Here is a 17,795-nt window from a genome sequence, read left to right as displayed (position 1 = left end):
TCTCTGTGAGTTCGAGACCAGCCTGGTCTACAAGAGCTAGTTCCAGGACAGGCTCCAAAGCTACAGAGAAACCCTGTCTCGAAAAACCAAAAAAAACAAAAAAAAAGAAGAAGAAGAAAGGGAGACGTTCAGACACAAAGGAAGCATGGCGAACCTCCCGCCCCTTATTAGAACACCGGCCTTAACTGTTGGAGAGGTTAGATTCGGACTGCCCCTTTTTATTCAACACAGGATAGACACGTGATTGCAGTGAGCAGAGGGACCAGGGAGCACTCAGAGCTCCTCCTTCCTGGCATCTTCTTCAGCTGTGTGATTTCTCTGAAAAACACAGTGATGCTGGAGTTAGAGTGCAGTCTTAATTACTCCTGAAAACCTTAAATCCAGCTTCACTTTGAACTGCTGAGCTCTTCTGTTGTTGACACGGATTTTTTTTTTTTTTGAAGAGGTCTCACTTTGCAGCTCTGGCTGGACTTAGACTTATTACGTACCCCAAGCTAGCTTCACACTGTGGCAGGCTACCTGCCTTAGACACCAGAGTACCACTCGTGGATGGAGTGTGGATTTAAGTTATTTCCTATTGGTCCTTGAATAGAAAATGGAGAAATCCCAAAATGAGTTTGCTTACACAAACCCTTTTCAAGTGATGGTCTCTAGCTAATACTGTCCCATTAACTATCTGCCCAAAGTCGCCCTGCTCGGAAATGAAATTCACACCAAGGAGGGCGCCAAGTGCTTTATCTCACGGCCACACTCACCAGCAGTGTTCCCTTTAGGAAGCCGTCACAGAAGTCCCAGACTTTCTCCTCTGTAACTTCTGTGATGGGCAGTGTGTCCCACTTGTCATTCTCGGTTTCATAAATGGCCAGAGCAGGCAGCTGAGACTCCTTTAATTGGAAGTAGGATATCACCTTTCCATTTTCCCTTTTGCCGCTGTCTACCAGAACGAAGAGGACCTGTAGTTGGGGAGACATTCAAGAAAAAGGTCCAGCTGACAGCCTGGGGACAAGGAGACACTAGTAATGGCTGTCACTACACAGACTGAACTTACGGTTTGCAGAACATGATTTTAGTCTAAGTTAAAGCCAGGCATGATGGAGCACACTTGAAATTCTAGCACTTGAGAGGTGCTGTGGGACAATGGTCTGTACCCTGTCACTTGTATTTTAATAAAATGCTGATTGGCCAGTAGCCAGGCAGGAAGTAGAGGCGGGGTGACCAGGCAGGAAGTAGAGGCAGGGTGACCAGGCAGGAAGTAGAGGCAGGGCAACCAGAACAGGAGAATTCTGGGAAGAGGAAAGAGTCAGCTGCAGTCATCATCCAGACACAGAGGAATCAAGATTTGACTGTCTCGCCAAAAGAGGTACCATGCCCCGTGGCTAACACAGACAAGAATTATAAGAGTTAATAAGAAGCCTGAGCTAATAGGCCAACCCGTTTATAATTAATGCAGACCTCTGTGTATTGCTTTGGGACTGAACAGTTGCAAGATCAGGCAGGACAGAAACATCAGTCAACAGAGAGGCAGAGGTAGGAGGATCAGGAGTTCTAAGACACATTTAATTATAGCAAGTCAGCAAGTTTGAGGCTAGCCTTGGCTATATAAGATCCACCGCACCCCTCTCGTATAAACACATTTTGATTAAAATTAAATGATTTTGAAATTTATTTTTGTGGATTTGGTATTTTATTCAAATTTAACTCTAGTTAAATTTATCCTTTAGTTGAATTTAACTACAAAAATTTTGGCCAGTTGTGGTAGCTGGTAGGATTTGCTGAAGGATGAGGAGGAGGCAGGAGGATTGTGAGTTCAAGGCCAGCCTGGGCTACACATTTTTGGCTGGATATGGTGGTTCGTGCCTTTAATCCCAGCACTTGAGAGGTAGAGACAGATGGTTCTCTGTGAGTTTGAGGCTAGCCTGGTCTACAAAGCCAGTTTCAGGACAACCAGGGCTGTACAGAAAAACCCTATCTAGAGAAACCAACCAAACCAAACTAAAATCAAAAACTAAAACCAAACCAAAAAAACAAAACAAAAAAAAATAAAAGTTGGAATTTGTTGTTGAAGACATGCCTCAGAGGTTAAGAATACACGAGGTAGTTGACAACCCCTGGTAACTCTAGCTTCAGGCGATCCAACCCTCTCTTACAGTCTTTCTGGGCATCTTTACTCCCCCCCCCCAATTAAAAATAAAAACAATCTTTTAAAAAGACTTCTGTCTTTGAAGATTGATGACTCCCTAAGCAAGTCTAGCTCTGTGTTTGAAGACAGAGGATGGGGTTACATTGGCTTCTGTCTTCCTAGCTGTATGTTTTGCAACTTAGTTTCTCTGAGACTCAGTTTTCTTATTTGTAAAAGGTGCTGGTGGGGGCAGAGATGAAACGGGATGGTGCCTGCAGTAATTGTGGCACATAGTATGCCTTTGGTAAATGTTATTTTCTAGACATATTCTAAGAACCCCCACTCCAGCGGCTCCCCAGAGTCATGGATAGTGTTCTTCCTTGCTATATGTGCACACTTTGAATATAATTGCTAATAACAAAACCAAATTATTGTAATAACATGTGGCAGTGAAAGCCCTATTAGCGCATGGGTTGCTTGCTTCTGGAATTCTCCATTTACTACTCTGAGCCCACGGTTGACTGAGTAACTGAAATGCAGAGAAGGAAACCCCAGATGAGCAGGGGAGCTGAGTGGAGGGGTGGTTACTAAGCCACGTCTAGCCACGGTGGAAATCCTCGTGCTCTTCTGAGCACAAGAGTGTCCATATTCGGGAGCACTGAGTGCTCCCCATACCAGGGTCCAGTGCTCCCCAAGACAGCTTATGTAGTGGCTCTCGTTAGAAAGGCCTCTAATTGGGGTCTGCGATGCAGGGGTAGATGAGGGTGGTGGTTTCGGAGAACTGCACCCAGGAGGGGGGAAGGAGTGAAAGGATCGTGGTCACTTGAGGTAGGCTCCGGGTGCTGTGTAGGTACTCATGTGAGAAGTGGTCTCGGCCCTCTGTCCCGGCCTTCAGAGGTTATCATGAGGAAACAGATGCCTACTAGGCAATGTGTTTTCTGCGTATTTATACTTACTGTCTCCCACAATGACAATATAAAATCTCTTTAATTTCCAAAATCTTCACTTCTTGCCTCCCACTCCTTGCTTTATATCCTTAAAACCACACAGTTTTTCTTCTCCCCAGCCCCATCTTCCTGTGGTGGTGACCTTTCCCAACTCACCTGTCCCTGGAATTGCTTAGCTGCCTTCCGGTATCTCTGCATGCTGTCTTCATACTCTGCGGAAGCCTTGTTCATTATCAGGAGCAGATGGGTCCGAACCATGGCGTTAAATAAGCCAGCTGCAATCTGGGAAATTAAAATGTGTTGCAGAAGAAGGATACAAAGAGGGACAAAGAAGGAGGGAGGGTGGGAGGGAGGGAGAGGGAGGGAGGGGGAGACAGAGACACAGAGGGACAGAGACACAGAGATACAGAGAGAAATATAGAGATAGATACAGAGAGACAGACAGACAGAGATACAAAGAGGCAGAGAGAGACACAGACAGACAGAGACACAAAGATGTATAGAGACATACAGAAAGACAGAGGGACAGAGAGGCAGAGACAGAGGGACAGAGATACATAGATATGCCAATGCAGTGAACAGAATAACATAAATGCAAATAACCTCTAAGATGGCTCTTAAAAGTTTGACCACCTTTAATGTGGTAAAAATGCATTTATACATGTATAGAATTATCATATAATAAAAATATTTTTAACAAGTAAAATCACCAGGATATTGGAGAGATGCCTCAGGGGTTAAGAGCACATCAATCCTTGCTGTAGAGTACATTGGCTTGGTTTCCAGCATCCGTATGGTGGCTGCTGACAACTGCCTGTAACTCCAGCTCCAGGGGATCTGATACCATCTGCTGGCATCCTCCGGCTCATGCACACATGTGGTGCACATATATTTACTCAGGCACATATGCATATACATAAAATAAATATCTTTTTTTAAAAGTACAATTATCTGGGAGCTGGAGAGACAGTTTAGGGGTTGAGATCATGTACTATCCTTGCACAGGACCTGGTTCTCCTTCAAGCACCCATGCTGGGTAGTTTACAACTGGATTTAATTCCAGCTTCACGGGATTTGACATCCTTTTCTGGCTTCTACAAGAGACCAGCATGCATACAGACTGGCACACACAGACAAACAGCATCAGACAAATATGGATAAACAGCATGCACATAGTTAAAAACAATAAAAATAAAACTTAAAACTAAATACAACTTAAAACTAAATACAACCGTCCGGTTTTCAGACAACAGTGTCGATCCCCTACCCCTCACTAAATGTAATGAAACTGAGTAACAGAAAAGACAGCTGAGGGCTTGACAGAAAGTACAAGGTTAAACCATAAAATGCATAACTCTTTATTACATCCTTCACTATGGTATGAGCCCAGAATGGAGCTGTCAGGGAACGCTAAGGATGGATTTATATGACAGGAGCAGCCCTGAGGATGGATTTACATGGCAACAGCAGCCCTGAGGATGGATTTACATAGCAACAGCAGCTCTAAGGATGGATTTGTATGGCAACAGCAGGAATAGGTTGCTGGCCACACTTGTGAACCTTCTTCCAACCAGCTGCTTCAGCCCTGGTGAAGCCTGCAGATGACATCACCCCAGCAAAGGCCTGCAATCTCTCCAGAGACATCCAGCCACTCCTTGCCCACTGGCTGACCCCTAGGAACTGGGTGAGCTTTTCTAGTGCAGCTGGCCACAGAGGAACCACCGGCAAGGCAATAGAAGGATTCCTACAGACTTTGTCTTGGACCTTATCAACAGGTTCAGCTTACATTCGGGACACGGGATGGTCAATAATAGATTCCTATTATAATAGTCTTTGTAGTTAGAGTAACAGATTTACGATACTTCAATTCAGAGTGGCATCCACTCTTGTAAAGCAGAGAAATTCCTAGGAAGAGTCTAGAGATGAGAACTAAGGAGTCAGAAGGCAGAACTCTCTTTACTGAAGGGATGGGAGCATGGAAGTAGCTGGTTTCATCTCAACAGGCACAGCCTGGTTTGCACAGCAAAGCCACACAGAGTGTGTGCATTAGGTGTACGTGCAGGAGCAGAGCATGGCTGTGACTTTCTGCGCAGTCTTTCTAGGACAAATATTCATACCAGCCTGAACAAAAACTAGCAGCAGTTGAGGGGGCAGCTCCAAACAAGAAGGGATTACTTCTGAGATGTGAAAGTCCTAATAAAAATTAAGCGCGCTTCTCTAAAGAGATTCTTTCCTGACTTTCTCTTGGTGGGATTGGTTGTCCCTAATAATGTGAAATTTGAGAAAGACACAAAGTTATCTGTGAGTGCTGAGCCAGGCCTAAGAACTCAGGGATTTGTGTCCTTGCCCTGCATCTAGGACACTATGACATCATGGTCATGTGCACAGGGAACATTGGGCCATCTTTTTCTGAGTCCACATGCAGTTCTGTGGGCACAGCAGACAGCAGTGAATCTCTAGGTAAAGAAAGCTATGATGGCCACTCATGAGTGGCTTCTCGATTGGATTTAGAGTTACCTAGGAGACACACTCTGGTCATGTCTGTGAGGGTGTTTCCAGAGGGGCTTGTAGAGAGAAGAGCCACCATGAAGGTGGGTAGAACAAACCAATGGGCTTCAGTTCTGACTAGAATAAAACAAAACAAAACAAAACAACAATGATACAAAAAACAAAACAAAACAAAAACAAACAAACACAAAACAACCTAGGGAGAAAGTGATCTGAGGACCAGTATCCATCTCTCTCTTTCTTGGCTATGGATGCACTGTGACCAGCTATTTCACGTTCCTGCCTGCACACCTTCTCACCACGATGAACCGTGTCCCCTCAAACTGTGAGCCAAGATAAGGCTTTCCCTCCCTAAGCTGCCTTTGTAGCAGCAACAAGAAAAGCAATGAATAAAAGCAGCCTTCTTGGTCATAGCTTGAGAAAGGTGATTTAGTGACTGTCTCAGCGCCAGTGACCTTTACAGAGCCCACTCACACAAGACTCCAGATTACTAAGATTTTGATCCAGATACCTTCACTTTGCACTCTGGGCTTTTTTCTTATGAGTTGTATTGTAGGTCATCTAGTTTTGCTGCATCTGTTTCTCTCTTTGTCGAGTAGGGAGGGATGCATCTATCGATCTTAAAGGGTTAGTAAGGGTGTCAACGTAAACAGCACACTAGGTGTTCAGTGACGGACACTAACAGTGGAGAGAACACATCTCCTGTGGGGGCCAGGACCCTCCGTGACACAGGAACAGAAAGGACTGGTCATAGGGAATCAGTGTTTACCAGAGGACTGTACTCTGTCACCCAGTGGAGGCCATGCACGTGAATGAATTGCTTCAACTTGGCGGCGTCTAAGCTGTCAATGTCTTCAGAATCCAAATGCAGTTTCTCATTATCAACCTGGGGAAAGGAGACAAGGCACAATAAAGGACTGGGTGGCCCCTGCAGCATCTTTAGAGATTATTGGTAAACGGAATTTGACTATATGGCTATAACAGGCACCGAGCACAGCTCCAAAGACAGGGCGGACATTTCCTACCCTTGGTGACACTTTGCTCTACTTGTCTTTGAAGGGCTATTTTTTATGTAATATAATCACTGATATATTGACTTATGCATTTTCCATCAGTGCAGCTGTTCTGAATTCCATTCTCTTAACCTCTGGCTTATTTTTCATTTAGTTACTTCCCATTATTCCTTTTTTTCCTCCTCTGGTTGGGAAGTTGCTCAAGCATTATTTATCCCTTTAAAGACTGCCATTATGTAACACGTAGCTTTTGTTACCAGAACCTAATATTAGTTGACAGTTAGAATTCCCTGTTGAACCTTGCAACATACACACAAAGATAAAAAATACTGAAAAAAAATCTTAGATTATCTTAAGCCAATTAAACATGAAATAATAAGTGCCAAAGTATAGAAAATGTACTTCTAAACTAGAATCTTGGGGCCAGGCAAAACCCATCCAAACCACTGGATGTTTTAAAATGTGAAGTACTGGCGTCAATATAACCCAGTGGTAGAGTGCTTGCTTGCTTAGTGTGTGTGAGTTCCTAGGTTCAATTCCCAGCAACAAGCACACAGAAATGGGACTGGAGATGTGTAGATCAGCAGGCAGAAGGCTTGCCCAGCTTACAGGAAGCTCTAGGTCTCATCTCCAGCACTATATGAAATAGACATATTGATTCCTGTAACCCCAGCATTCTGGCAGGAAAGGCCAGAGAATCAGAAACTCGAGGTGCCTCTGCTGCACAGAATCTGAAGTGGGTGAGAGGTGGGTGAAGATGCCTGGTTCACGCAATTCTGTTAAAGTCCAAACGCTCAGTAGGAACACTGAGGAGAAGTAGGGACGTAGAGTTTCCATGGACTTTGTTCGGCTTTATGTTCCCAATATTCTTATCAAACCACTAAAGAATAAGTACCAGGTGGTTGTGGTGGTCCATCTTTAATCCCAGCACTTAGGAGGATAAGGCAGAGGGTTGCCAGGAGCCCAAGGCAGTCCGGGTTACATGGGAAGGAAGTTCCAGGCCCTGCTAGGCAATAGAATAAGACCTTGTCTCAACTAAACAAAACTAAACCAGGGGGTTAGAGAGTGGTTAAGTGAACTTGATGCTCTTTCAGAGGGTCTGAATTCAGTTCTCAGTTCGCCAGGTTGGGTGACCAGTGTCTGTACTCATGAGCACGTATCCACACACAGACACAAACAAAAACACAGACACAGGGACATATTCACAGAGACAGACAGACAGACAGACAGACAGACAGACAGACAGACAGACACAAGAGGGGAGGAGGAACACACACACACACACACACACACACACAGAGAGAGGGAGAGAGAGACAGAGAGAGAGAGAGAGAGAGAGAGAGAGAGAGAGAGAGAGAGAGAGAGAGAGAGAGAGAGAGAGAGAGAAAGGAAGAACGCTGTTCTCTTCAATCTTCTCTGCTGCCTGAGGTGGGGCTGGCCAGCTGGCAGGATATCTCACACTTAGGACTTTGCTATTGCAACCACTCAAATCCTCATCGTCATAATCAAAGCCCTCTTAATACCGAGTCCGTCCAAATGCTTGGAGGATTATTTTTCTAGGACACAGAGGCCTGGCTCCTGTGTGCAGCTGGCCCAGCCGCACGTGGGCCAGGGCTGCCCTCCAGCCCTGGTTCCAGGCAGTTCCTCAGGTTTCCCAGAACTGGAGAACTGGAGGCGCCAAGAACTCCAGGTGGATTTCTGGGCTCAGGAATGCTGAGGAAGGACAGAGGGTGCGCAGCAGGGATACAGTTTCTATCCTGGGGAGAGAGAGCGCTGCCCTAAACCGCCACGTCCCTTGCAGGCTCCCCAGATCGTCCACAGAAACATCCCGACTATTTCATTATTTCCTGAACTAATAAACTCAGAAGCCTTTGCTCCAGTGTAGGGATCCTGGAGGCAACACTTGAACGGGAAGTCTGCTGTCAGCCAAGGGGATCATTTGCATAATGCACTGGAGAGGAAGCTCTATCCTAGAGAAAGACTTGGGGAACGTTTTTAAACCTCTATTTTGCTAGTGTTTGGAAGATACCCTCCCCAGAAACAGAGATGCCAAAAGCAGAAAAGAGCGTCTGGAAGGGCTCTGAGCTCCGGTGACTAATTTTTTGTTTTGTTTTGTTTTGAACACTGTGCCTCTGCTGCGACCCCAGCACGGTCTAGCCTTTGCTCTGAGGGTACTCGCATTCCTGTGAGCGCTCTAACAATCGTTTCGGAAACTGCATTAAAACTCGCCTTAGTTTCTTTATGCTGTTCCTAGTTTTATTTTTATTTACTTATTTCAGGCAGGAAGTGAGACTCGTTACTGGTTTTCTATGTGGCCAAAGATGAATCTGAACTCCTGATCCTCCCTGCTTCGCCTCCGTAGTGTTGGAATTACAGGCTTGTGCCACCACGCCCTGTTCATCTTAGTTTATACTACAGGCATAGTATTTTATGACAGCCCAGTCACAAAGTAACTTGAGTAGCACTGAGAAATGATTTTTAAGCAATTCCTTCATGTCTCTAATTTTATATGTGCATATATATAAAATATATGCGTTGTTCAGTTGCCATGTATTTTTACACACACACATATATACTTTTGTTTTCTTTTGAGACAGTGTCTCCTGAAGCCCAGAACGGCTTTAACTTTCCTGTGTAGCCAAGGACGGTTCCTCCTTGTCAGTCTCCTAAGGGGCGGGATTATAGGTGTGCACCACCACGCCCCACTACCCACATACATTACAAAACTGTTTTGATGATTTGACACGTGCTACTTCTCTCATTTACTAGTTTGTTTTTACAGTCATTTCTTCTGACTTCCCGTGTCTGGTAGGGCACATCTCACACCAAACGTTCAAAAACGACTGTAGAAGGGTCAAGAAAGACTTACTGTGTTTTTCTTGTATTCCATTGGGTCAGATCTGGGCTAACTTTATTTCTTTTTTTTTTTAGGGAAACATTTTATAATTTATATATAAAATTTCAGTAAGAAACAATGTAAAATGACAAGAATATCCACCTTACATTAAAATAGAAGTGAATAAGAAAATCCAAAGTAGTACAAACATTCAAATAATAGGGCACACTCATGGCTTATCAACTCCAGAGACCGGATCCCTGTGAGAATTAACTCCGTATAGGTCTATACAGAGACAGAGGGTCTCTTTGCTGCCACACTATCAGACAACCTGAGTCCTTGAGAGCCACACTGTCATATGTGACTCCTTATTGTTCTCTGAATTTTGCTGAAATGCTTCCTGGAAACCTTCCTACAAGTCAGCAGCTGTTAACATGATATTTTAAATCGAGAATATGCACACCTGGTCAGCTGCGGTTGGAGAATCAGCTGTGACCAAGAAGAGCCCAGCATCACTGAGGTGAAATCTTCCAGACGCCCTTCAAGTCTGTGCTTCACACCACACAGAAGCTATGGTTGGGAGGGGCCAAGACGGAATCTCATGTTGGCTGCTGAACTCAGTATCGTGTAAAAGTCTTCCACATGTTACTGGTTTTGGCAGTGTGAAGGGTTCACGGAGAACACGGGGACTTGGCAAGGTGGGACAAGGCTAAAGTCCTTGAAGAGAGACCAGTAGAGGCTGAATAGGTAGGGTTTCTATTGCTGGGAAGAGATCCCAGGACCGTAACAACTCTTGTGAAGGGAAACACTTAATTGGGGCTGGCTTACAGTTTCAGAGGTTTAGTTCATTATCATCGTGACAGGAAGCATAGCGGTGTGCAGGCAGACACGGTGCTGGAGAAGGACCTGAGATTTTCACATCCAGATAAGCAGGCAGCAGGAAGAGAAAGCCACCCTGGGTGCGGGTTGAGCATCTGAGACTTCAAAGCCCACCTCCAGTGACAGACTTCCTCCAAGAAGGACACACTTCCTAATAGTGCCACTCCCTATGGACCTGTGGCAGGCTGTTTTTATTCAAACCACTACAGAGGCCATTTGTGAAGATTCAGTCCCAGCTGCAGTGGAGACCCCAGCATATATGAGATGCCAGGACTGTGTGACGACCACCAAGAACAGTGGCAGGTGTGGTGTGGAGCCAGGTGGAGCCTCACAGACAAGCCATGTGCGCTGTGATTGACAGAGCCTGGGCCAACTGGAGCTTCCCAAGACCTCTGGAGGCCAGAAGACTGGGAGTCCCTGACCCTGGGCAGCAAGCTACTGATACTGCCGAAGTCTGGTTTTGCTGTGATTCGATTGTAGATGTGTCCTGATTCTTACCTCTTGGGGTAAGAAAATATTTAACTTTTAAAATTATTATTATTATTATTATTTATTATTATTATTATTAATTATTATTATTGGAGCCCATAGACTTTGGAGTATTAGTGGGACTTTGGTTATTTTAGAGGGATTTTGAACTCTTTAGGAGACTTTGGATATGTTAAAGAGACTAAACTTTGGAAGTTTTTGAAATTTTAAAGACTGGGACTTTTAAGGTGATTTCTGCTTTCTGTTGTGATATTAATATGAGATTTTGAGGGTGGGCAAGAAGCCAAGGCAACAGTTGAAGAGTGACGCACTTTGTGTCAAGTAATTGTGCTGTTTCTGTCATCTTGACTCAGGCTGGAGCCAGTTGGAAAGATGGCTCCTTCAGACTGGACGAGAGGCAAGACTGATGGACATTTTCTTGATTAATGGTTGAAGACAGAGGGCCTAACCCACTGTAGGAGGTACGTCCCTCAGGCTGGCGGGCTGAGGGACATAAGAAAACAGGCTGAGCAGGCCAAGGGAAGCAAGCCAACAAGCAGCACTCCTCCATGGCCTCTGCTTCAGCTCCTGCCTCTGGGCTCCTGCCTTCCTTCAGCCTACCCTGACGTCTCTCTCGGAATTGTAAGAACAAACAAACCCTTTCCTCCACAAGTCATTTTTTGGCAATAATGCCTCATCACAGCAATAGAAACCCCGGCGATCCACACAGTTTTTAATAATGAGTCAGTGTATTTGTACTTAATCATTATTTCATCTTATCTTTAAATATATTCTTATTGTTGGAAATAAAGTAACCCTAAATTCTGATTTCACTTCCAAACTCTATAGCATCTAGATTCGGAGCTGTAATCCTGGCGTTTGATTAATTAATACCAGGGACTTAGGAAAGTGGTGTGGGGTAAAGTTTTTGAACTGTAGACTTAAGAAACACTTATAATTTAAGAAACATTCAATAACTACAATATTATAAAGATGGAGGTTTTGTTTGGGGGCTGGAGAAATGGCTCAGTCATTGAGAACACATGGGATTCCTGCAGAGAACCCAAATTCAGATTTCAGCACCCAGTTCAGGTGGTTCATAACTGGCTCTACCTCCAGCTCCAGCAGATCTGACACCCTCTTCTGGCGTCTGCTGCACCCCAAAAGCATACAAATACATACAGGTACACAGACACACAGAGACGCGTGTGTAAATGTAAAAGAATCATTAAATTGGTTTTGAAAAGAATTTCCTTGCGTGTCTTAGAGAACCATTAAAGGGAGGCTGAGCATGGAATTGGGCAGCATTTTATAGGTGTGAGCCTTCGGAGAGCTGCTTCAATCTGCTAGAACTTTCCTTTTTTTTACTGAAAATTCAGGAATAACATTCGTTTTTTTCTTCTTTTCTCTTCTTTCTTTATTGGGTTTTTTGAGACATGGGTTCTCTGTGTTACAGTTCTGGCTGCCCCAGAACTTGCTCTGTAGACCAGGCTGGCCTCTAAGTCCCAGAGAGCCATCTGCCTCTGACTCCTGAATGCTGGGATTGAATGCATGTGCCCATCACTGCCTGGCAGGAATAATATTCTTTTCTTCATAGTTTGTGAGATTATAATAGTGCCTAACATAGACACAGTTCTACATACAGAGACACAGATAGGCAGATGGACAGACAGACACACAGTCACACACGCATGAAAATAAGCCAAGTTTGGAAAAGCTGCAAAAAATAAAATGTGGATCTGAGTTGGAAGAAGGTCCCAGAAAGTTTGGCATAGGCTCATGTTTCCCAGTGTAAAATAAAAAGATCTCATTTTTTCTTTATTAAAGTTATTCTGAACTCCTGAACAATAATCCTATTAAGATATGTACCAAAATTTGAAAATGTAAACCAAGAAAAAGTGTTTATGCAACAGCTGGCTTGAAAAGTCTCCCGCCTTTTCCAGCACCGCTAGTGAAGTGGCAGAAAACCAGCCTGTTTGCTTTCTGGCACGGCACAGAAATTTTGTGCACCCAAGTCCCAAGGCTTTGCTTGGAGGAGAGATGTCACTAGCAGTCAACATAAAACAGAAGCTAAGGAAGGATCCTAGGAGAGCCACCAACAGGGCTTCATAAAGAATACATTGTAAGCAGAGTTCACGCTACTGTCAGGTCGGCTTAATGCCTCCTTTGGGGCTGGCTTTGAACTCCTGGTCCTCCTGCCTCAGACTCCTGAGTGCCGGGATCACAGGGCTGCATTGCCAAGCTTAGCAGATGACTTTTTCTTTATTCTCTATCACGGCTCCTCCACAGCAGACCCTTTCTATCTCTTTAAAACATACGTGTATGGTTATTTTCTCTACTTGTATGCACAGCACATGTGTGCCTGGGGTCTGAGGAGGGGAGAAGAAGGCGTCAGAGCCCCTGGAACTGAAGCTGAGAGCTGCCATGTTGATGCTGGCAATCAAACCCCGGTCCTCTGCAAGAGCATCCACTGCTCGTAACCTCTGGCACCTCTCCGTCCCCCACAGACTCTTAAGTCTCACGTAGTCTATTTTGCTGAGCTATCAAGAGCTCCTGCTTCTCACATCTCTGCCTAATAACCCATCTTAGTCTTTGTTTCCAAAACCATCCTGCTAAATCTCATTTCTGTCCACGTTACTCTCCCGATCCAAAGGCTTTGGGGAGCTTTCTGTTGCCAATCAAATTAAGTACAAACTCAGAACTCTGGCACTGTGGTTTTTAGCACAAATATGGTCTAATAAAACTCCCCTGTCTTATTTTCCTTTTTCTGTAACACGTACCTTGGGATCCAGTCAAGCTGGCATCTTGAATTCCTAACTACCTTCAGTTTTCTTCCTCTGGCCACGTTTCTCCGCTTGAGTGCCCGGCTTTAACATATACTTCCCCGTCGATTGTCTCTTTTCTATTATTTTCCTGAATTTCCATACTATTTTCATTCTCCTAACACTACTTACAGTGTTTTCTTCTAATTTTTTTTCTTTTTTGAGACAGAGTTTCATTATGTAGCTCTGGCTGCCCTGGAACTCACTATGTAGACCTGGCTAGCCTCTAACTCACAGACACCTGCCTGCCTCAGCCCCCCAAGTGCTGGAATAAAGGGTGAGCTCCACTTGACCTAGCTTTAGAGTGACTTTTCTATTAGTCTATCGGTTATAATTTTTCCTACATTTCAAGTCCCGAGAACAGAGTGTATATTCCATATGCTGCTATTATCAGTACCTAACACACGAGTTGTCTAATAAAACATTTGCTAACTATAGGTCAACTTCTCAACATGGGAGATTATAAGATTGTTGGCTTGGTCTGTGGCTCAGTTGGTAGTGTGCTTGCCCAGTACACATGAAGCTCTGGGTTTGTTTCCCCTGTGTAGCATAAATAGGGAATGATAGCACACACCTGTAATCTCAGCATCTGGAAAGTGGAGGGTCAGAAGTTCAAGGTAATCATCATCTACGTGTTGGTGGCCGTCCTGAGCTACGTGAGAACTTGCCACACGCACTCACACTCTCTCACAAACACACACATATGTATTTATAGAGCATAAACTCCTGTTTCTCTCTCTCTGTGTGTGTGTGTGTGTGTGTGTGGTGTATTTGTGCACGTGTGTGCATGTGTGTAACTTCAGTGCTTAGTATGACCTTAGAGATAATATGGTCAGACCTTTTATTTTAAAGATGTAAGAACTGAAGTTAACAAACGCTCAGTGGCTCACCCTCCCTCTCTGCCTGGTAAGGGACCTTGCAGGTCTGTTAGTCCCACACCTGGCTCTGCATTCCCGTCCTCTGTGCACCTCAGCCCAGCACCTGTCTTCTAGAGTGATCTGAGTCACTATCCTTGTCAGCTACGACCCTGAATTTGACACTAGCAACAGTGTTAAAGACACAGAATTCTATCCCGTCTCACAAGGGAGAACCAGGAGAGGCTGAAGTTGCTCGCCCAGCTTACCATTCGGAAGAGGTAGATGCTGTTTCTGGTGACGTTGTAGTAGCTCAGAACCTCAGAGCTGTTGCTCATTCCAAACGATACGTCTTGGAACTGTTGTGCCATGCTGCTGAATATGGGCACTATCGGCGCTTCTAAATCCTATAGCAAAACAAAATACAATGAGAGAGAGAGAGAGAGAGAGAGAGAGAGAGAGAGAGAGAGAGAGAGAGAGAGAGAGAGAGAGAGAGAGAGATCCATAGGTCTTTTTTGAGAGAAGAGGTACAAAAGAAAAATATGCACATGTCAGAAATTGCAGGCTTGATTTGGTCTAGTAAAACCAAAGTTACTCTTACACATGTGGGTTATACTTACAGTAGTATTTTTTAGTTTCCCAGGCTGTGTGAGTTTATAGGTCGTTATGAAAACTGTGTCTAATCCTGGGTTTTTGTGTGGCCTTATCATGCAGCCTGAATTCTACTTGTAGCTGATGGAGGCCTTGTTGTCCGGAGGTCTGTGAAGTCTGTGAAGTTGGGCCACACAGCCACTCATATACCCAGGGAGGCAAGTGTTTGGGAACAGTTTGTGGAGGAACAGGGCAATGCAAAATTAGGAAAGAGGTGCTTAGCACGGTCACTGGGAACATGCAGGGGACTGAGGTCCTCTTCTCCCAAGGGTCCTTCAGTTTGTGAATGAAGGTCCTCACTGGTCCATGCATCTATGGCATCCCAGGCCTGCACTTAAGGAGCTGGGAAGCCACTCATCAGTGATGGCAGCTGTCCTCCCCAGACACTGACACTGTCTTCTGTGCAGTGTTAGGATGCTCCTCCGCAGCCACTCTAGGCAGTACATGAGAGTAAGCCACATTTTCCCTGCACCTCTCTGAGCTAAGGGGTGTGTGCAAGGAGAAGGGAAGATTGCTAGTCTTGCATGTGGGATCAACGAGACAGAGTTGACAAGTTGCTCTTTTGAAAGGAAAAGAGTTGTTCATTTAGAAGCTGTGGATCTTTGTTGACTAACTCTCTGGTTTCCAAACTTTAGAATTTCTGAAGAACCCAATGACGCCATCTGGTGGCTATTTATGTTACCGCACCCTTCCAGTTCCCTCTTCTTTTTTGTGTTTATTTCCAGTTTTGCACACGGAAAGGGCAGGGTGACTGTGAACTGGAATCAAGGAATGAACGTATACAAGGTCTGAGGTAAGAGAATAGGGCTGGGTTAGCTCTGAGGATTGTCAGGTGCTATCAGCGGAGAGAGAGGGAAAGGCTAGAGTGAGAGTCTCTTGTTTATGGCTGTCTGCAATGCCCAACGTGAGTGACTACTTCACTTTCCTTTGTATTCAAAGAGGGCAAGAAAGATCAATGAGGATCTGTCTATTTGGTTTAGCACAGCCTGTGGAAAGTGTTTGCAGGTCACAGAAGATAGATTTAGCCTATCTTTCCAGCTAGTCCTGTTATATAGAACATCCCAATATGTCACTACTCAGAAGGCCGAGGCAGGAGGGAAGCAGGGTCCACATAGAGAGTTCCAGGCCAGCCTGAGTTATGAGACCTTATCTCAAATACATCACAGAACATAAATTTAAAAGTGCATTTGCGTTCACGGGGCACCACAGGTATAGTTGAGGCTGTTTAGGACAGCGGCGAGGGATGACGGAAGCTGACTTCCTGAAGACACCCACTTCATTTCAAAGTGCCCATAGATAAGGAGACCCAGTCAGGCAGGTCCGACGAAGACCTAATGCATAGGGCGGCCTGCTTTGAAACGAGGGGGTCTCAGATGAGAGGCCGCAAGCAGGGTCGGAGAGTTCTTGCTTCCGGATCAGTGTCCCTAAAACTGAGCAGATCACTCTCGCGGCTACCCTAAGGCAGAACATGCCAGACCATAGGGTGTAGCAGGTAGGATGTTTGCTTCCACAAACCTGGAAGAAGCCTATGACAGCGACTTCAGCAGCGTTGATGAGTTCCTCGGTAGCTGGGATGTCTGTGAGCCATATGGGTTCCCGGGTCGTGCTGAGACCATCTGCGGTAGGACGGGTGGAGATGCCAGGCAACACACACCTTTACTCAGAAACTTCTGGAAAAGTTTCTAGGCTCGAATTAAAATACCCAGAGGATTTTCATAATCCCCTCTCTTCTCATGACACGCTTCCTTATGGCAACCAAACTGTCAACCCCTCTCCACCCCCGCGCTTTTTTGGTTTGTATTTTTATTTTTACCTGAGGCTTCTTCAGCATCTGCTGTGACTTCTGGGACCAGCCCACACATGAGGATAAATGAAAGGATTAGGCATCTGGACCTGGAGATTCTCATTGTTCTCCTGCTCCAACCCTAGATGTTGAGTTTGGGGGTGCCGATCCAGGATAACCCGGTGTAGTGAAATGGCCGTGGGTTATTAGCACTGTGGGAATTTTACAGCTGGCTCCAGGGGAACCTTCACCTTCTGTGATAAATGGCTCAGAGTGGCAGGGCTTTGGAACGTATCCAACCAGGAGAAAGACAGCTTAGTTTATTTGTTTAATAAAAATATATAAGTACTCTGTGCCTCTTAATAATTTAAATAGGAAGCTACAAATATGGCTGTAAGCTGATTCAATGTCTCCCAGCTCACACCGTGGATGGGAGAGGTGTGCACAAGCATTGATGATTTAAGTATGAAACAGACAGGGTGGGACATGGGAAAATTCCCAGGCCAGTGTAAGAGAGATGATGAACACTCGGGGCAACATGGGGCTTGATGAAGGGTGTCTGCCTGCAAGTACAAGCAGAACCCTGGGTGAACATGGTCTCCTAGACATCAAAATGTGTGACGGACACATATGGCTTTTATAGGACAAGACAAAATAGTGTAGCTGGCAAAAGCAACTTCAGAGGAGTTGGGGTTGCTTTGGTTTATCCCAATTTGAGGTTACAGTTGGTAACGGTGAGGAAGGCGCGCTGGTAGGAGCGCGAGGCAGCCGGTCACGCTGCATCCACAGTCAGAAGCGGAGGTGGTGCTGAGCTTGCTTTCTCCGGCTCATTCAGCCCAGGAGCCCAGCATGGAGAGATACTCCTCCTGAGCAGGAGTCCACCTCAGTGAACTCAGTCTGGAAGCTCCCACCGTC

At 45.2% G+C, this 17,795-nt stretch overlaps 1 protein-coding gene across 1 annotated transcript; it reads right to left on the bottom strand.

The window, feature by feature from the left end:
- Positions 1-273: 273 nt before the first annotated feature.
- Positions 274-17,004, bottom strand: Erp27 (endoplasmic reticulum protein 27). The gene is made up of 7 exons (XM_038319140.1): positions 16,911-17,004; positions 16,613-16,713; positions 14,716-14,853; positions 6,344-6,460; positions 3,223-3,348; positions 756-953; positions 274-318 (listed from the first exon to the last, which is right to left on the bottom strand). Exons 1-7 carry the CDS (start codon positions 17,002-17,004, stop codon positions 274-276), a joined length of 819 nt encoding a protein of 272 aa, XP_038175068.1.
- Between the last annotated feature and the right edge of the window lie 791 nt (positions 17,005-17,795).

Source organism: Arvicola amphibius, chromosome 2 (genome assembly GCF_903992535.2).
Source record: "Arvicola amphibius chromosome 2, mArvAmp1.2, whole genome shotgun sequence".
NCBI lineage: Eukaryota > Metazoa > Chordata > Mammalia > Rodentia > Cricetidae > Arvicola > Arvicola amphibius.
Note: the sequence above shows the minus strand (reverse complement) of the source record. Positions and strands in the feature narration are given on the sequence as shown.